This window comes from Podarcis raffonei, chromosome 13, assembly GCF_027172205.1.
Source record: "Podarcis raffonei isolate rPodRaf1 chromosome 13, rPodRaf1.pri, whole genome shotgun sequence".
Taxonomy (NCBI): domain Eukaryota; kingdom Metazoa; phylum Chordata; class Lepidosauria; order Squamata; family Lacertidae; genus Podarcis; species Podarcis raffonei.
The window spans coordinates 25,321,040-25,341,933 of NC_070614.1; the positions used below are offsets into that span (position 1 = coordinate 25,321,040).

The 20,894-nt window shown below is 45.3% G+C and overlaps 1 protein-coding gene across 2 annotated transcripts in view; it reads right to left on the reverse strand.

Annotated features, from left to right (window-relative positions):
- LOC128399687 (trafficking kinesin-binding protein 1-like) overlaps window positions 1-20,585 on the reverse strand; it is a 33,807-nt gene extending 13,222 nt beyond the window's left edge. The window contains exons 1-8 of one of the 2 annotated variants that reach the window (XR_008327254.1): window positions 20,092-20,580; window positions 8,992-9,068; window positions 6,565-6,681; window positions 5,208-5,308; window positions 3,650-3,758; window positions 3,166-3,244; window positions 1,605-1,735; window positions 320-394 (exon numbers count right to left, since the gene is read on the reverse strand). Coding sequence is in view for 1 of the 2 variants with exons in the window: in XM_053361351.1 (XP_053217326.1) it covers window positions 320-394; window positions 1,605-1,735; window positions 3,166-3,244; window positions 3,650-3,758; window positions 5,208-5,308; window positions 6,565-6,681; window positions 8,992-9,068; window positions 20,092-20,230 (828 nt within the window). In the remaining variant the exon portion in view is untranslated. Of the gene's footprint in view, window positions 1-319; window positions 395-1,604; window positions 1,736-3,165; window positions 3,245-3,649; window positions 3,759-5,207; window positions 5,309-6,564; window positions 6,682-8,991; window positions 9,069-20,091 lie in introns of both variants that reach the window. The other variant, XM_053361351.1, reaches the window with a different exon arrangement.
- Between the last annotated feature and the right edge of the window lie 309 nt (window positions 20,586-20,894).

Genomic DNA, 20,894 nt, shown 5'->3' on the forward strand with positions numbered 1-20,894 from the left:
TCTCACGTCTGTAGGATATTGACTGTGGGAAAGGCATTCTGTTTCCGTTTCCATCATCTTTGACATTGACTTACCATCCTACCATACCTGTTCACGGAACATTTATTTGATTGCTGTTAGTTTGTGACTCCATGCACATACTATATGTCTTCTGTTTATGAATATTGAAACAGCATAGAGTTATAAAAATATTGCCAGTATATTATTAGCTGACGTGTTGCTTGTTGTTGTTCAGATTCCTCTCTGTACTGGACAGACGCAACCAGCCATCACCCACCACAACCACCCCAGCCGCCGCCCCGTCTCCAAGGATACAAACCTCTGTTCGCAGCTGCTGCTGAACCTCCTTGGCAGCAGTAAGATGCTGCTGCAGCTCCTCCACTTCTGAACCATACTGGAGGAAGAAAGATAAGAGTTATTGCCACCAGGAACATCCACAGTGCCCTTGGGGTTTTGTTTTTTAAAAAAATTATTTGATTTTACAATTATAAGAATATGGCAATACAATCATACACATCCATATTTAAAGATTCCTACGAATCTCTGGACTTCCCACCTTACCCTCCATAGGTCCTATTGTCAACCCTTTCAACTGCATATTATTCAGCAGTCCATATTTTGTAACACTCCATTGTCTCCATAGTACAGTCGTACCTCGGATGTCCGACGGAATCCGTTCTGGAAGTCCGTTCGACTTCCAAAATGTTCCAAAACCAAGGTGCGGCTTCCGATCGGTTTCCAATTGCGCAGACGCACCGGAAACAATAGCAGAAGCCCCGTTGGACATTCGGCTTCCAAAAAAATGTTCAAAAACTGGAACACTCACTTCCGGTTTTCAATCGTTCGGGAGCCAGAACGTTCGACACCCAAGGTGTTCGGGAGCAGAGGCACGATTGTATTTGCTACATTACAAGAGTTATTGCAGTCCTGCTAACACTTTCATCTGCTTACAGTGGTCTCCAGGATAAATTATAATTCCACCCCCCCACACACACTCTTTGTTAAAGTTTTGGTATTCTTGCACTCTTTATAAAGACTTGAGGAATGAGATCACCCCTCTTTTATTGTCCATTCCAGGTCTCCCAGCCACTGCCACAGTGTCCTTTCTCTTGGCAGACCAAGATGAGCAGGTGACAGCAAAGGTTGAAAGGTTTTTAGCTGGGGCAATCAGAATAAGATCCACTATTTGACTATTGATTCAAAACCTTAAAATGTATTTGATATCATTGACTTTTTATTTCTATTCTTTGTCTGTTGTATTGTTGTTTTATTGCCATCGCCGATGGCTGGCGCAAATAAAGATTCATTCATTCATTCATTCATTCATTCATTTGGTCTTCTTGGTTCCTGAGCTTCCCGGTCACTTTTGCCATTTCAGCATAATCCAAGAGTTTAATTGGTTGGGTTTTTTTAATTAAAGGGAGCGCTGTACACATTGACACATCCACTGCAACACAGGGCTGCTCATCTTGACTTCCTAGATATGCTAGGAATGTTCCCTTGTATCACACCCACCTCCCTGAGGCACCCTTGACTTCACAAAGGAGCACCCTTGTTTCTGGCTGCCCATTCTGGCCCCAACCGGCCTTTCGTTTTATGCTTACCGCGCGGCACTTCTGTTGCAGCTCCACAATCTGCGCCAGCAGCTGGCTGATCTCTTCCTGCTGCCGTGCCGTGTCCTCCGTCTTGCGGGCCAGCTCCTCGGAGAGCAGGACCACTTCTCGACTAGCATCCGCTGTAGTAGGAAGAGAGACACAGGATCATTACAACTCAAGAGACACCAGCAGCATGCAACGCACCAGGACACAGCTTCCAATATGCCCACGGCAGGATCCAGGAGACCAGAAAGTGGGGCAAAGCTTTCTGCCACCCCAGCCCACTCCACCCACCCTCCTCCGCCCCCGTATATGTTTTCTGTCCCACAGAGGTCCAGGTCCGAGGTCCTTCTGGCGGTTCCCTCACTGCGAGAAGTGAGGTTACAGGGAACCAGGCAGAGGGCCTTCTTGGTAGTGGCGCCCGCCCTGTGGAATGCCCTCCCATCAGGTGTCAAGGAAATAATCAACTATCTGACTTTTAGAAGACATCTGAAGGCAGCCCTATTTAGGGAAGTTTTTAATGTCTGATGTTTTACTGTGTTTTTAATATTATGTTGGGAGCCGCCCAGAGTGGCTGGGAAAACCCAGCCAGTAGGTGGGGTATAAATAATAATAAATTATTTGTTGTTGTTGTTGTTGTTGTTGTTGTTAGTGTGCCCCACCTTCCTTAAGCATCCCTGAGAGTCAGGGACCTCTGTAATCAGAGGTCATTTTAAGCCGCCCTTTCCCACGTCAAAAGCCACCTTCTTTCATACATGCCCCACACCTCAAGTATTTTTTAGTTATGATGGTACTAGAGGGGGAACATGTATGAATCGTCTCCATCCACAGAAGGTGGTTGGGATCAGAACCTCACTTTTGGAGACTGTACACATGCTTTGTGATGTAGCAGTTAAGACTAAGATTTGGGAGACCAGGATTTCAAATCTCCACTCACCCATGAATAAAAGCTTGCAGGATGTGACCCTGAGACAGTCCCTGCCTGTCAGGCTAAACTACCTCACAGAGTTGTCAGGGGGATTCAGTGAAGAGGGGGAGAGTCTTGTGTGTCACCTTGTGCTCCTTTGAGAAAAGGTGGGACATAAATGCATGAATGTGTTTTAATGGAAACTCTTGCTGTGTGCTCCTACGTGTATCTACTCAGAAGCAGGACCACTGAGCTCAAGGGGACTTACTCCCAGGTAAGTGTGTACCTTTTTTTGGGGAACCTTTTTTTGTTTATTTACACCAAGAGCCATTCTCCCTCTTTGCCAAGCCTCCAAGGGTTACAGAAGAGGGCAGGGCAAGACACATGTGTAAATATGTGGGGGAGCCCTCGCACACACAAACACCTCCTCTCTCTCACACACAGACAAATAATAGAGGACTGTTTTAAAACTTAATTCCAGAGCGGAGGCAGGTCAGAGCAGATACAGAGGATTGGGTTATTCTTTGCCTCCCCACCCCACCAGAAAACTCCCCCCCCCCCAAATATCATCCCTCCAGTCCTGGAATTATCCCTGAAAGCAGCCTTCTATTGCTATTAATAGGGCTTTAATTTCAAGCTCCCTGCCCAAAACTAAGAACATACAAAATTGCTCCACGCAGTCGATCATCAGCTTCTGCTCCTGTTCCTCATATTGAGAGGTTTCCGTGGCAATGCTTGTGACCTGGGTTCAAAGAGACATATATAACATTAAGGGGTTATCTTTATTTTACACTAAGACGTTGTGAAAAGGTAGCAGCACTCTGGGAGATAATGCACCTAAAACCTTCTAAGACAGTGGTTCCCGAGCTTTTTTTATGCCCCCCTCCATCGACCACTTCAAAATGGCCAACGGTCTTTGCAGACCACTTAATGATTTTCCTGCCTGTTGTAGCAATTGCAATACACCTGTGCTAAACGCTGCATGATTTTTGCATTCCAGTTTGGATTCTAGGATTTCAGCTGAGGGAAAGCATCTGAGCGTGTGCCGAGTGTCTTTCCTTGATCACTGGACAATGAGATAGAGAAGACAAATCACATACACATCACATACACATGCAGCCCAGCCCAGCATAACTCAGAACCTCACCTCTGTCCGCAGTTTCTGGTTCTCCTCCTCCAGCCCTTTGAGCTTCTGCTGTAGGGTGTCATACTGAAAACACTGCTGTAAAGAGAGGGCAGATTCATTCCTCCGCAACCTGTGGGGAGGGAGGGGGAGAGAGATGTAGTCATGAGAAGAGCAGAGGGGAGGGAAGATAGCAGTGGCCAGAGATGGCTCCTGGAATTAATGTTTCATTTCTTGAAGCAGAGGTACTGCAGGGCTCAATCTCGCCTAGGAGTCAGGCCTTCTGACCTTGAGTGTCTTTTGCTGGCCTACTCCTAGCTTGGATCTGGCCTAGATACAATCAGAGTGGTGAAAGAGGCGTTTTGCAGATGGTTGGAGTACCTGGAGCCATCATTACATGTCTTTAGGTACCAGGCAAAAACATTCCTCATTACCCAGGCATTTAGCCATTAAATAATCTATGGCCTGTTAAAGCTTGGTGGAGTAGGTTGCTTTTGTTGTTGTTATTATTATGCTGTCTCTTATTGTGCTTTATATTACTGGTGCTTTGTAATGTGATTTTATTGTTGGACACTGTCCTGGGATCTTTTGATAAAGGGCAGTATAATAAATAAATTAATAATAGTAATAATAATAATAATAATAATAATAATAATAATAATAATAATAGCAACAACAACACAGGAGTTGAGGTGAGTGGCAATGTAGCTAGAAAAGATATTGTTGGGTGAGGAACATCCAAGTTCAAGTTCAACCATGAGAACTGTAGTACTGTATTTACTTGAGTCTAACGTGCTGCTGCCAACCTAGCAGTTCGAAAGCACGTCAAAGTGCAAGTAGATAAATAAGTACCGCTCCGGCGGGAAGGTAAACGGCATTTCCGTGCACTGCTCTGGTTCGCCAGAAGCGGCTTAGTCATGCTGGCCACATAACCCCGAAGCTGTACGCCGGTTCCCTCGGCCAAAAACGCGAGATGAGCACCGCAACCCCAGAGTCGGCCACGACTGGACCTAATGGTCAGGGGCCCTTTGCCTAACGTGCCAGCGAATCTCATGCGCACCTCCATTTTCAGAACCTTGAATCCAAAGAAAGTATTTGCTGGCGAATGTAAATGTGCCATCGGATCTAAAGCACACCTTAGTTTTCGCAAAGTAATTTGGCTCAAAAAGGTGAGTCTTAGATTCAAGTAAATACGGTATTTCTTCCCACCTCCCCCCTCACCCACAAGGCCATTGCATCTCTCACACCACCTGCTGGTTAAACGAAGAACAACAGCTCCGTGTTACAAACAGATGGCTCTTCCCGTTTTAATTTTGCATTTAATGCAATTAGAGAAAAGCACAGGGGAGACACTAGCCATTTTTCGGATCTGCTGGTATGAACGGTGTACACTACAGAATTTCGAAAGACTCTAGCTGGGGTTTCTTTCTCCTCGTCCCACATCGGATTCGTCTCGCTACATGGGGAGGATGGGCAGTCAGCTGCGGCCGCCAGAGGGCCTCGCCAGGAGGATGGCAGCAGAAATTACACGGTTTGACTTGTGCAGAAGGTCTTCCCTTCCACCCCAGCTTGAGATACTCACGGAGTGGAGGTGGCAGAAGTCGGCTCACTCTCTTCTGTGCTGTTGGTGTACAAGTGCAGAAGGTCGTCCCGCATTGATATCTCATGGCGAAGCTGAGCTATCTTGAAGTGGGATGGGGGAGAGAGAAGAGGCACAATGGGTTCCATGGAAGAAAAAAGCAGAAGTTAAACCTTCTAATCTGAAAGCCCTGCTACCCTTTAACTTCAGATCTTATAGTAGTTCAGAGGTGGGGGACATTTTGAGGCCCAAAAGGTTGCATTCCCTTGTGGACAACTTTCCAGTGACTGCACACCAGTGGTGTCAGAGGCAAAACTGAGCACAACAAAGAATCAGAGGGGACTAAAAGGGTCATCTATTCAAGCCCCGTTTTGCCCAGCTTGGGACTCGAACCCATGACCTTGAGATTAAGAGGCCCATGCTCTACTGACTGAGCTATACATCCTATCTTCATTGAGGAGGATACATTCCAGCCTTGCAAAGTCAGAAGTTTTAATACACAGACACCCATCTCTCTATCCAGGCAAGCAAGAGGCCTTATTACAGTTCAAGGACACATTCCAGCCAAGCAAAAGCACTCAAGGAGGGTGCAAAGTAGAGTTGGTGAGGGGTGTGATAGTTCTACTCAACAGCAGACCCACCGACACGGCCAACTTAGCTCCATTAATTTCAGTGGTCCTATTCTGAATAAACTTCAGCTGGATGCAGCTCACAGACTGGCGTTTCTCAAACTTGGGTCTCCAGCTGTTGTTGGGGCTACAACTCCCATCATCCTTAGCTGGCAGCACCAGTGGTCAGGGATGATGGGAGTTGTAGTCCAACAACCATTGGGGACCCAAGCTTGAGAAACACTGCTCTATACCCTATGCACCCAACAGAAAAGTACCGTATTTTTCGCTCTGTAAGACGCACGCGACCATAAGATGCACCTAGTTTTTAGAGGAGGACAACAAGAATCAAGAAAGCAACGCAAAGCCTCTTGAGTGAAGAGGCAGGAGCGCTCCAGCTGCGCTCAAGAGGCTGCGCACAGATCCCTCTTGCTCTTCTGGCTTCTGGGATAGCTGCACAGCCTGCATTCGCTCCATAAGACACACACACATTTTCCCTTACTTTTTAGGAGGGAAAAAGTGTGTTTTATAGAGCGAAAAATACGGTATTCCCTACATGCATCCTTCCTGCATTTACTGCCATACACACAACCAGCTCACTTTTTCTCCCAGCCCTCAGCTTATCTCTCCACTTTCTATCCAACCCGAGTAGGGTGGGGTGGGGGCAAACAAACTCCCTGTGTTTCATGTATGCGTACGTAGCGTTAGCTTCCTCCCTGGTCAGCAACAGACACCGTATTGGGCTTCCTCACCTCTTCCTTTGCCGATTCAAGCTGTTCTTCCAAGAGTTCGTTGCGTTCCGACAGGCTCCGGTTCTGCTTCAGCAGCGATTGTCCGATGCGGGCGGCTAGCTCCAGGTCATGCTCCTTCTGTGGGGATGGGGGGAAAGCACAGGAGCAGTTATAACAGAGCAGGCTTCTCGCCTCCTCCTTCTCCCTTCCCTGCTCCATGCTGCCTGCTGAAATTTGATTCTGAAACATCCACTTTTCAAGAGCTCCTCAGTCCAGTATATCCGAAGGAGTGTCTCCAATCCCATCATTCTACCCAGACACTGAGGTCCAGCACCGAGGGCCTTCTGGCGGTTCCCTCACTGCGAGAAGTCAAGTTACAGGGAACCAGGCAGAGGGCCTTCTCGGTAGTGGTGCCCGCCCTGTGGAACGCCCTCCCATCAGATGTCAAGGAGATAAAGAACTAACCCACTTTTAGAAGATATCTGAAGGCAACCACCTGACTTTTAGTAGACATCTGAAGGCAGTCCTGTTTCGGGAAGTTTTTAATGTTTGATGCTTTATTGTCTTTTTAATATTTTGTTGAGAGCCGCCCAGAGTGGCTGGGGAAGCCCAGCCAGATGGGTGGGGTATAGATAATAAATAATTATTATTATTATTATTATTATTATTATTATTATTATTACTACTCCCTTCTTGCCCATGCCACTCCAAATCAAGATCCTTCTTGGGGGACTTTTCCTGACTGTTGAATAGCCAGCTGACTTTATCCATCTATTGGGGACTGCCATCACTTCTATTAGTGGGGTAGGAGAGCTGAACATAATGCAAATATATTTCACCTCCGGCAACCAATGTGCCCCTTGGGTTTCATAGGTAGGCTGAGCTGTAGAATCGTAGCATTGGAAGGGAGCAAGAGAGCCCTGTAGTCCAAGCCCCTGCAATGCAGGAATATTTTGCCCAATGTGGGGTTTGAACCCATGACCCTGAGATTAAGAGTCTCATGCTCTACCAACTGAGCTATGTCAGAGTACTAAGCCTCCTAGATTAAAATATACATCAGAAGGCTTAGTTTGGTCAGAATTGAGTATACACCTCCAGAGTAAACGCTGAATACATTACTTCTGGTAAGTGACCCACCATAGCTGCTAGATGGGCATGTGAAAATTTGTGTCCTGGGCTTTTTAGACTCGTCTACCCATGTGCTATTTGAAACTAAAGGGGCACATTGATTGCCGGATGTGATTTCTTTCTTTTTATATATATTTTATTGGTTTTCCATTTTTAACATTAATATAACATCTTATTTCCTTTTACAAATTTTTAGCTCTACTGAGCCACTCAACTTCCCTCCATCCCATCGTCTGGTTTTTGTATACCTACATCCTATTTCCACACATTTCTACCATCTCAATTCTAGCTTTTCCCCTTAATATTATTTTAGTCTTTAAGCACATGTAGAAGCTTCCTTCTATTAAACATTGTGAGGTTTATCTCAATCCTGCTAGTGTTTTTATATGTTTACAATGATTGTCTATATACTGAATAAATTTACTCCACTCTCTCTGGAACACTTGGTCACTCTGGTTTCGGATTTTCCCCGTTAACTTTGCCAATTCTGCATAGTCCATCATCCTCGTCTGCCATTCTTCAACCGTAGGTAATTCTTGCTGTTTTCACTTTTGGGCTAATAAAGTTCTAGCTGCCATAGTGGCATACATGAACAATTTCTGGTCGACTTTTGGTATTTCCTCTCCTATCATACCCAACAGAAATGCTTCAGGGTTTTTTGGGAAGATATACCTAAACATTTTTTTTAACTCATTATAAATATTTTCCCAAAATAGTTTAACTTTATAGCATGTCCACCACATATGGTAAAAATCCCCTTCTTTAGCATTACATTTCCAACAATTCTTATTTCTCATTCTATACATTTTAGCTAATTTAGGTAAAGGTAAAAGGACCCCTGACCATTAGGTCCAGTCATGGCCGACTCTGGGGTTGCGGCGCTCATCTCGCTTTATTGGCCAAGGGAGCCGGCGTACAGCATGTGGCCAGCATGACTAAGCCGCTTCTGGCAAACCAGAGCAGCGCACGGAAATGCCGTTTACCTTCCCGCCAGAGCGGTACCTATTTATCTACTTGCACTTTGACGTGCTTTCGAACTGCTAGGTTGGCAGGAGCAAGGACCAAGCAGCGGGAGCTCACCCCGTCGTGGGGATTCGAACCGCCAACCTTCTGATCAGCAAGTCCTAGGCTCTGTGGTTTAACCCACAGCGCCACCCGCGTCCCCTTAGCTAATTTAGTTGGAGTTAAATACCATCTATACATCATTTTTCTATACATGTATACATTTTTTTCTTTCACCTCTCCTACCCCACTATATGACTTGAACAGGACTTGGCGCAGTGTTTGAACTTCAAATAGTCAGTAGCAAAGGAAGCTTACCTCTTCTAGGAGGCTGGTGACGGCATCTATGTCATGGTAGGTCTTAGTGATCCTGCTAACCCGCTCAGAACAGAGCACTGTGGGAAAAGAGGGGGGGGGGAAGAGTTAGTTGACATCTGTACATCAGTAATCCTGTTAAGGCAGGAAGAACTTAGGGCAGTGTACCTCATGCTACAAAGCATCAAGATCAAAGAGCAAAATCCTAAACAAAGTAAATCTGAATTCTATGATTCGTATGAATTATGAACATTAAACATATTTTGCATGCATCTTCTTAAGTTTGCAAAAGTTAGGGCCCCTCAAGATGGCCTGATTGTTCAACATGCACCCTGATTTTTTGTGCATAGCTTACGAGGTCAGACCATATCCAGCCTTTACTGAGCATCCATACGGGGCCGTTACACGATAACGAACATTCATCCCAATTTGCTTTTGGGGTGTTTGTGTGTCTTTCAGTCAATCGTTCATTCACACACACACTCCGGTCATTTTTTTAAAGTGGGTTTGTTGCACTAGGGCAATAGAGTCCTTCATTATTCCACTTCAAAGGTGCAAACCTGAAGTTTGGAAATGCAGCTATATCCCTCCTGCAAAAAAAGTGAGTCTTGAGGCACCTTTAATTCATTCTCTAATAATAATAATAATAATAATAATAATAATATTTTTTATTTATACCCCGCCCCCCCAGCCAAGGCTGGGCTCAGGGCGGCTAACAAGCAATAATAAAAACAAGTTGAATGATTACAACTTAAAAACAAGATTAAAATACAAAATTAAAATATTGAAACATTAAAATATTAAAATGCAGCCTCATCACAGGAGGAGAAAGGAAAAAGAAAAAAGAAAGAGGGGGAGGGAATCAAATTGGCTGCAAGCCAAAGGCCAGGCGGAACAACTCTGTCTTACAGGCCCCGCGGAAAGAAATCAGATCCTGCAGGGCCCTGGTCTCATGAGGCAGAGTGTTCCACCAGGCCGGAGCCAGTGTTGAAAAGGCCCTGGCTCTGGTTGAAGCCAATCTAACTTCCTTAGGGTCCGGGACCACTAGGGTGTTGCTATTTATGGACCTTGAGGCTCTCCGTGGGGCATACCGAGTGAGGCGGTCCCGTAGGTACAAGGGTCCTAGCCTGAAGCTGCCTTATACCGAATCAGACCATTGTTCCAGTGAGCTCTGCACTGTGGACACTGGCCGGCAGCACCTCTCCAGGATATTAGGCAAGAGGTTGGTCTCTCCTAGCCCTACCTGGAGATACCAGGGATTAAACCTGAGACTTCTGCATGCAAAGCAGTGGCTCAGCTGCTGTGCTATCTATCCCCTTCACCAGAAGAAAGTCTACTGAAAACATACTCACAAACACAAACGATCTTTTAAAAAAACAACCTTTGCTTACAGAGCTGTTGGGCATACTGCATACCAGAGTGCCAGTGAGACCCCCAAGACATGTGCCATCTTTACTTGCCCAGGCTTGTTTGATATGTACCCAAGCTATTGTGGCCAACAGATTTCAGGCAAGGCTGAGGGCCCAATCCACATCCAATGCACTGGGCTCAGAAAAGCCTGTTATCGCTCATCAGAGCAAGCCCTGATACAAGGGTGCCAACTTGAATAAAATATTGGGGGGGGGCAGGTAAGCCCTGCCACATATAATTGATCACATGATGAGGCACACACACACACACACCACATTTGAATGGCAATGCCCATCATCTTTAGGGTGGTTCGGCCCCCTCAAATATTTTATTAAGGTAAAGGTAAAGGGACCCCTGACCATTAGGTCCTGTCGTGGCCGACTCTGGGGTTGCGGCGCTCATCTCACTTTATTGGCCAAGGGAGCCGGTGTACAGCTTCCGGGTCATGTGGCCAGCATGACTAAGCCGCTTCTGGCAAACCAGAGCAGCGCACGGAAACGCCGTTTACCTTCCTGCCAGAGCGGTACCTATTTATCTACTTGCACTTTGACGTGCTTTCGAACTGCTAGGTTGGCAGGAGCAAAGACTGAGCAACGGGAGCTCACCCCGTTGTGGGGATTCGAACCGCCGACCTTCTGATTGGCAAGTCCTAGGCTCTGTGGTTTAACCCACAGGGGGGGACAAAGCCCCCTTAGCCCCTAGGAGTTGGCTCCTATGCCCTGACAACAACAGCCAGAGTTTGAGGTTCCCTCCACCCCACAAGTCTGAAATTCAGCCCAAATCTGCATTCACACTTACAAAGAAGCAGATGCAAATATAATGCAAATTTGTGCGATGACACAAGTTTTTTAAGAAACTTGCACCATCATCACCCCTGTTCAGTAGGCACTTCCCATACTATTCAAAGCATATGTTTTCAGCCATTATGGACAGAGACTTACAACTAAATCATGAAAGTGGAGATTTGCAGAATGCTGAATTCTGTTGTTAATAATAGTCGTCATCATCAGTCGTTTTTCGGTGCTGGCATAGAACACACCCAGCCATGAGATAACTTTTATTCCAGGAGGAAGGAACACTCCCCAAAGCTTAGCGCACAAATTTATTGGGAAAACAACAGAGTCAAGCATTCTGCTAGCATTATGCCAGTATTGTGCCAGCAGCATTGGCTGTCTCATTTGTTTCAACTTAGAAGGCTGATTTTGTCCTTTGAATTATTTTTTAACAACAATAACAGCATACACAGACCCCAAACCACATTTCCACCTCTTTAGCCAAGACCATGCAGCTCAAAAAAAGGGCTTGTGACTGTAAAACTTGCACTACAGGAAACCGGTTTTCTGCAAGGACTAACAGTCACAGAGACTCCCACTTTCTCTGTTTGCTTAAAACTACTCAGTGAACCCTCAAGACTACTGGAATTTGAACCCAGGTTTGCCAGATCCTAAGCTTTTTCCAGGTAACAATTACCTTTTTCATTCCCCCACATCTGTAACACAACAATGTCAGCTACGTAGGCCAGAAGACTCGCTCCATTTATAAACTGCTCTCTTCCCACTTTCCAGCCCACAGTTAACAATATTCACATAGAACGCAAGAAATGCTTCAAAGGTGTTTTTATAACGCAGTGTGTGAAAATGCTCCACTCTAGTCTAAGGGCCAAGTAGATGGTATAAATTGCATTTACTAAATTTGGTTCCTGGTAGGGACAAGTAACGTCCCGTTCCGAAGCAGAAGCGTGTTGGTGTTAAGTGAAATGCACGTTGTCTCAAGCTGGAAAAGAGAAGAAAAGGAAAAACACGGCCAGGCCAAGATGGGATTGAAGGAGACATTTCCGGTGCTCAAACAAGCTCCTCTACAGAGTCAATCTTGCCCTATTTAGCCTCTCTCTAAGGGCAGTGTCAGTTCCAATCAGATTTGCATCACTTCCCCACACACACCTTTTGCCCAAGGCTCCTTCACTAAGGTTGGCTTCATGGTCTTTCTTTGCAAGGGAAAATCTGACATCTCCCAATACAAGAGACTGAAGGAAGTGACCTCTCTCCCCTCTTAAAGCCAGTAACTGTGCAGCAGAGCCACCAAAAGGGACTGGCAACAGGATGTCAATTACAAAATGGTTATCTATAAGTGTGGCGTCTTATGGATGTACAGGGTGGGTTTGATTGAAATCAAATCAATTTAAATCACTACTCAGCAAGACTTGATTTAAATCATATATTTTTTACAGAAAGACTCATTCTTGCTGGTATAATCTTAATATTTACAACCAGATGAAGGTTTCATTTTTGGAATAATAAATTTTCAGAGTAGTTTTTATAGTTATATCAAAAATTGCTGGTTCGGTTATACTATTAGAAATACATTGACATAATTATGAAATGATTGTGAGGTTTAATAAGTTAACTGTTTATATTTGGAGAACTTTTCTTCTGTACTTTACTGGAAGGACAAAAATAATCATTTCCTTAAAAACAATTTAAACAATTTATTTAATTAAAACAATAACATTATAGCATATGTATAATGTACAGTGGTACCTCAGGTTAAGTACTTAATTCATTCCGGAGCTCCATTCTTAACCTGAAACTGTTCTTAACCTGAAGCACCACTTTAGCTAATGGAGCCTCTTGCTGCCGCCGCACCGCCGGCGGAGAACAATTTCTGTTCTCATCCTGAAGCAAAGTTCTTAACCTGAAGCACTATTTCTGGGTTAGCGGAGTCTGTAACCTGAAGCGTATGTAACCTGAAGCGTATGTAACCCGAGGTACCACTGTATAATGTTTGTTAACTGATGAGTTTTAGCATACATGAAAAAGTTAAAACAAATCCTTATTTCCTGCTGAATAGCCTTTGGACTATAATGTAACTTAAATAGAAAACTATCTTTAGAAAGATTTTTCCTCCAAAAGCATTTTATTTTAAAAATCCAATGTAAATCAAAAAAATCTGATTTAAATAAAAAAAATCCTTTTTTTAAAAAAAAAACCACATTTATTTTTATCCACCCTGTGGATGTATGTTAATGAGGGACAGGAAGAATTCAACATATGTTTGTCAGAAGAAAACAAAAAGAATATGTTTCCACAATGGCCTCTGTTGGGCTGAAGTGCCTTTATGATGAATGCTTCATCCAATGTGATTCAACCTGTTCTCCAAAATTTTCAGCACAGTAATAAACTGTTTTGTTTCTAAAAGGCACTCAAGGTCATGCGTGAAGTAGGTAGTTAGGGAACTCTGGAGAAACCTTCTCCACAATGGCGGAGAACTTCCATTATTCTTGGATGTCGGCCATGTTGGATGAAGCTAATGGGGGAACTGTAGCTTGAGGGCCTAGATCTAGGCTGTATTAGGAAGCTGCCTTGTGCATAGTTAAACCACTGATCCATCCACCTCAATATTGTCTATATCAAGGATAGTTGTTGTCTTGCTGACGTTGGTCTCCTGACTCCCAGCATGACCAATGGCTAGGGATTATGGCAGCTGGAGTCCAACCACATCTGGAGGAAAACACATTGGCTACCTCCGGTCCATGCAGACAGACAGGAGTGATTCGCTGCCTTGCCTGGAAACGCCAGGGTTCCACCTGAGACCTTATTCAGCCAAACCATGTGATCCGCCTCAGAGATACGACCCATCCCACTAGGAAATCAGTTGTAAACAGTTGCCTCTAAATTTCCATTTTGTTCAAGCACAATCTGCTGTAGGTGGGGGAAACAAATATTTCACATTCCACCGGATCAAATCGAGATCTAAGATCCAGGAACCACGTTGCCCTGCTTGGGGGCTTTTGCCCCTGCAACCATTCCAACAGGAGTTATGCACTGTGCTAATACAGTGGTACCTCGGGTTAAGTACTTAATTCGTTCCGGAGGTCCGTTCTTAACCTGAAACTGTTCTTAACCTGAAGCACCACTTTAGCTAATGGGGCCTACTGCTGCCGCCGCGCTGCCAGAGCACGATTTCCTCCAAAAGCATTTTTGTTTCCTCCAAAAGCATCCTGAAGCAAAGTTCTTAACCTGAGGTACTATTTGTGGGTTAGCAGAGTCTGTAACCTGAAGCGTATGTAACCTGAGGTACCACTGTAGTCTGAAATAAAGGGAGCAGAGAAATGTCCAAGCAAGGGGGCTCCAGAGATCCAGAATGCTCTGAAGGTTTCCCTCAGAGCCACGGTCCCAAATAAGTCCTCCTGCTCACCTCGGCTTCTCACCCTTATTGTTGGGTTCAAGAAACTGCAGATCATTGCCCTGCAGAGCTAAGCCTATCTGTTCCCAGCCACAGCCGTCTGACGCAAGGAAAGTAGGTTAGCTGGAACTATCGGAGACGACATCAAATCTCATTATGCACTTCTCGGATGAGGCTGTTATGCAATGGAGTCGGGCCACAGTCAAAGTGGTTATGATCCCTGTCCACTCCCCCCCCCCCAGCCAGGCGGGACGTCCAGTCCTACCCCGCCCGGCGGCCATTAAAGCAAGCCAGACAGCTAACCCCGCCTCCTTTCTTGCGTGCGTGCCTAGTGGCATGTCTGCACAGAGGGGAGACGCCATGATGGTCCTGCCCGCCTGCCTGCCCAGCCCCCTTCATGCCATACGGGGACCCCCTCCCTTTGGCACCTCATCATCCATGTGAGCCATAATTGGAAATAATTGGAGCATGAATTCCAGCAGAGCAGGGATAAACAAGCCAGCTGCGCAGTTGCCCGTGGCCCTTGTTCACCTAGCTATTCCCCTGCATAGCCAGCATGAACTTGCCGTTCTACCATCTCCTTCACTTCTGTATCACAAACATAGGAAACAAGTCAGTGTCCAAGATTTTAAGGATTCGGACATTCCAGTCTTCCAGGTCTAGCATTACAAAATATGCCCCTTTTGAAAACACATCAGGCAGCCTCTTGTTATAAGCCGTAACATTAAAAGTAAGCAGCATTGACCTACTTTGCAAGGGTGTGGTGAGGATTACTAAGTGCAAGGAATGTGAAACGCCATTGCTAGTGGGATTTCCAAAACTGAAGTCTTTAGGGGCATGTTGCTAATATGCTTCACTTTTATCCCCTTCCGTTATTCGCCCTCCATCGGAAAGGCTGGTCTACACATTATAGCTAGCGCATCGAGAGCACCCTGTTGTCAAAGGGTGGTTCATTACACGTATCAGGCAGCTTCCATTATTTACTCTAAACATTGGTACACCCCCAAGTTTCAGACATGTCTGCTCCTGACAATTGTGCTATCGCAAGTCGCTCCCTTTCTGCTGTGGTTGGTGCACAGGGGAGATAAGAGTGACCTGATGAACAAGGACCAGGGTGCTGGCAATACTCGTGATCCATAGATCACAACTCAGTCTGCAGGAGGATGCAGGAATGTTCAGTCCCTGGCATCACCAGGTAGCAGTGCTAGAAAGATATGTTAGTTGGCGCCAAATGGTACCTTAAACCTAGGTTACAGTCGCCACAATGGAATGTCCAGGTGCCATTTCGCCTCCCCACTGGATGAACATTGATAATATTGCTCATTTCCTTTCTATACCTCTTTATATTTTAAGGAACAAATCTCAAAGTGGTTTACAACACATTAAAACATGAAACAAAACAATCCACAATAAAACTAGTTCAAGCTTCAAGGAAAATATTTCAGGTTCTCTAGGTAAGTTTTGCTTTCCCCAGTTGGCAACCTGGCATCCAGAGATTTTCATGTGGTCACATTTGGACCCATGGCAATTGCAAAGTGCACCTGGCGAATTTCAAAAACTGTCCAAGCCTGAAAGAAGAGCATGTTTAAGTGATTAACGAATAACATTGTTTTTTAAGCACTTCATCAAGGCTTTTAAACAGGTGAAATCCTTGCAGCCACGGTGGAATATGGCTTCCAGTGGGTCCACAGAGCTCAGATCAACAAGTTCAAGTCTTGCCTCCAGGCTAAATCCTTCACACATCCCCCCTGCCCCCGCATACATCACACCAAATAATCTATATAGTACACAGCACAAGATAACACAACACCATACATTTCAAGCAAGCCAGGACACTTTTAAGGCTTAGGAACGGTAAGCTGAAAGAAAAATCTGCAGCCCCAAACCCAGAGTCAGTGTGCTGGCAGGAAAATGACTCCCTCACCCCACATAAAGCAGAATTAGAATCCTTAAGCATCAAGCAAAACACAGTCTCCCCAAAAGGAAATCAATTTCTGCTTCAGCATTATTTTAGTTTATTTACAAAACTTCCTTCCCTTTCTTCACTGTCAAATAGTCTCAGGGCAGGACACAGCAATAAAACCGACATTTTCTATATATATAAAAAATAAATCAATAAGCACTAAAACAGAAATATTGTCCTCCTGTCTCTCATTGTAACGGTCCTCAAATACCTTGGAGAGAAAATACCCCCTCAATATTCAGAAGGAAGATAAATGATCAGTATTTATTTTATCTTTATTGAGCTTTCGGATTAAGGCCTTTATTTAGGCCTTAATCCAGGAGCTTAATAGTGATAAATGAAACAATGGGCAGCTATCGTGAGGTAAACTTCAAAATGGGATGCGGGCAGAAGGCATCCTTGATCCCTTTCGCAGCCAGACGGTCAACTCAAATCTCAGCCCACGAAGCAGGTCGACTTGAGACACAAAAGGCCCAAGGAAAAGGAGGAAACAGGTAGCTGGGAACAGAATTGTTTGGATCTTGGTTTATGTATTGATCCTACATAGGTATGAGCATATTGGCTGATCTCATGAACACTGTCTCTAATCATGTTTTAGAAAATAATAACAGTACAGTGTGGCCTGAGAGATATATAGATATATAGATGATATAGATAGAATTCCAAGGCAGCTTACACACACACAAAAAGAGCAACCAATCTTACACACGCATGCCATCAAATTAGCAGAGAAGGATGGTGCATTAGAGTGAATGAGAGCCTGCCCCACCCACCTGAGTTTGCTCTCAGGCTCAGCCAGCCCCTACCTGACTGCCTTCCTTCTTGCAACCAATCAGAGAGTGGTGGCATTAGCTCTGGCGCCCCCTACTGTTGGTCTACCTGCCACCCACCCTACCAGTCCCCATTGGCACCAGTTCCACCTTCTCCCTGTCTTCTGCTCTACCTGTCCTCAAAGAACACCAGCCAGCACCAACTGAAAGAAAGAAGCCATCTATTAAAACCTAACAGTGATGCTAAACTACTGGAGGTGCAAGGGGCCTTGGTCACACCAAGGCTGATATACTACAATACCTAGCAAACAATGCAGCACATTCAGACAAATTACCCAAGACTTCAACTAGTTTGTTTCCTTGTCTTATTTGCAAGGCTGGTCTACCTTATCCTGCCCAGGGACCATCACACAATTGGTAGGACATCTGCTTTTTGCAGAGCATTCCTATGAATCACTGAGTGGACATTCCTACCCCACACCTCCAAGTTCATTAAAAAACCCATGGAAAAAATAATATAGAGCTAAGTTCACACAAGCAAGTTCAACGGTTCAATCATAACCCAACCATGGCATTGCATGTAGGAACGAGCCATTGCATTTCAAACCTCAAAGGCAGTGCTCCCCCATCACCTGGAATCCTTTCAATCACAAGATAATTTATTTTCCTACAAGGCAGCCATAAGTGCAGGTGCAGAAAATCTAATGGTGAGTCATCAAGAGAGGCATATGTTAATTCAACTCTATTGAACTCCCAGCGTCCCATTGCACACATGGCAATTTTGTATATGAACATAGAAAAAAAAATGTATATATTCAACAATGAAAGGAACCTGCAGTCTGCCCCCAGTTCTCTTGGCAAGTGATCCTGCATAATACATTTTTCTCCCAAAGCCAGGTCTTATTCCTATACAAACATGTATGAAAGAACATATGAGGCCCAGAGATTGTGCAGATCCTCAGACGCCTCATTTATTTTTTAACAGAAAACGGAGCGCCTCCCTTTTCGAAGTCTGTTGTCCTTGATTGCTCTGCTTTTAGAGGACCAATATTCTTCTACAGGAAATGTTGATTAAAACTCTTATTTACAAAACTTCTCTCTCTATAGATCAGGGAACCCTCTGCTCACCTCAAACATTTCATTGTTTTTCACACAAGGGAGACCACCCAGCCCCTCAAAATCACCATGCTTAATTACATTTAAACAAGGGTCTAATAGGAACGCTTCTTTGTCAGTTTAATAGAGAGACAACTCTGAGGGGAAGAAAACAGCTATTCTCCTCCTCCCTCACTCCAAAAAAACACTTCCAGAGCTCTTTAAACTATTAGGCCTTGCCCCATTCCTCCCTATGAGATACCAGTAAACAGTAATGAATTGCCACACACCCATATAATTTTTGTTTAACTGTCTGCATGGGATCTTAAACTCCAAATATCATGAAGTTTCACTTCCAGCTTTGTTTTGGTGGGTGGTGAAGAGAAAGAAGTGGGAATTAAGATGGAAAAATCTGCAAAGGTCATTTGATCTAATTCACCTGTTGAAAGGCAGGACGGACCATCTACCTACAATGGTGATCCCAGACTCTAGATTTCTCTCTACTCCCAACTGAGGAAGGTGTCAGTGTAGCGGTTAGAGTGTCCAACCAGTACCTGGGATACCAGAGTTCAAATCCTGACTCAGCCACTTGGGTGACCTTGAGCCAGGCCTTGTTTCTCTACACAATCTCCCTCGCAGGATGGTTGCGAGGCTAAAAACAGGGGGGGGGGGAGAGCCATGTGACCACCTTGTGCTTCCTTGCGGGAAAAGTGGGATGGAAGTGCAATGCTAAATAAAACAAACAAGACTCAATGGAGTAAAGTGAGAGTCAGTCGGGACTTCTGGGTTCTTTTCTCAGCCTGAAGAGGCAAGCTCCAACAAAGTGGATTAAACCATCGAGCTGGGAGCCAGCTTTGTCCCTTAAAACTGGCTGAGCTCCTGGGGCCTTCAAGAGCATCCCTGAAAAGCAGGAACAAAACCAGGGAGGCTATTTCAGCTGTGACAACCAAGTGGTGGAGAAAGCACACACCTGCAAGTGTGTGTCAGGTGGATGCTGAAGCCACAGGGGCAGAGCCTGGGTGGGGTTGGGAATGCCAGCCCTACAGAGAGCGGAAAAGAATAGTCACACTTCCTTGATAACCTTCTGGAAGAAAAGTGGGTTACAGGCAGTAACTGCCAGCTTCTCCCAGACACACACTTGCCCAGCATCTATTGCAGTCAGGTAGAGCAGGGTCCAGACACTGCAGCCTCTCTCTCCGTGGCTCGGATTTGTTGGCCTGCTTTTTAAATGTCTATCACTGTTTTTAGTTTTCCTTTTGTTTTGGTTTCATCTCGCTTTTAATTTTTGCATTGCATTATATTGTAAGTCGCTTTACATTTTGTAAAGGGAGAAAAAAAAGTGATGCAGAAGTCCATTAAGTAAAATAATAACAGGCAAGCCTTTCAACAACTCTGTTCCATCTCAGCACACAGGTGGATAAAGGATTATATATATATATACCCACCAGAAACCCATCGTCTATCCCTACCATATAGCATCTGGGCAATGCTTATAGCAGATTGGACAATGCTTTCCAATCTCCCCACCACCACCAGGTCAGGTCGTCTGCTCACAAACATCTTCAGGAGCTCAAAGGAGACTGAAGGTCAGAGACCGCAACATCAATCTGCGAGCCCAAGCCTCGCACCCGCGCTGCCCTCTCTTCCCAACCCTACCTCCCATTTATCCCCCTGCCTTCTCACCCTCCTCCAGCTCCTGGGATATCAAGTCCGTGTTATCAGCCAGCTCCGTGTTCCCGTTGACTTCGTCGTAAGAGGCAGGGCTGGTCCAGAATTCCATCCCCTGCGAGACCAGCAATTCCCCGACCTCCGTGGGCAACATGAATCTAACAGGAGGACACGCGCCTCTTCCCTTCCTCCCAGCGAGAGGCCAAACAGTTGTGCAAAGCGAGCAGAGGGGCTGCAAACGCGTGTATAAGCGGAACAAACACAACCCACGCTCCCCTCCTGCGCTGTTTTGCAATGCAGCCTCTACTTGCCCCTACCCACCCTTATTTATAGAGTCTGCGGTCCACCTGCTTGGGAAGAGTCCACTGTGGCCTCAGCAAATAGGGGGGGTCTACAGGAGGGAGGGACGGAAATAGACCATTAGCACAGCTCAGAGCATCTCGTCAAACGAGCGGCGCAAAGCACAGAGGGCGCAGCTTGCTAGCTGAGAACCAAAGGCTTGGGTAGTAGAGTTGCAAATGGAAAATGGGGAGTAGGCGGGGGACGGGGGGGGGAGAAGCAGCTAGCCTCCCCCTGTTGTTATGCAGCAGAATGGTCTATCCCACTCCCAGCTCCATCTTTATGCAGTATTTTTTTCTGAATGGGAGGGTGTGGGTTGGTGTGGTTTCAGCTATTTCACCACAGACACGCTTTCTCTCTCTCTTGATCAATTCACCCAAAATAACCACCACATGCTGATTTTGTACTCAGTAGCCTAGATCAGTCGGAATCTTTGCCCCATGCATAACAACGCATTGGGGAGGGGAAGGATAGATAGA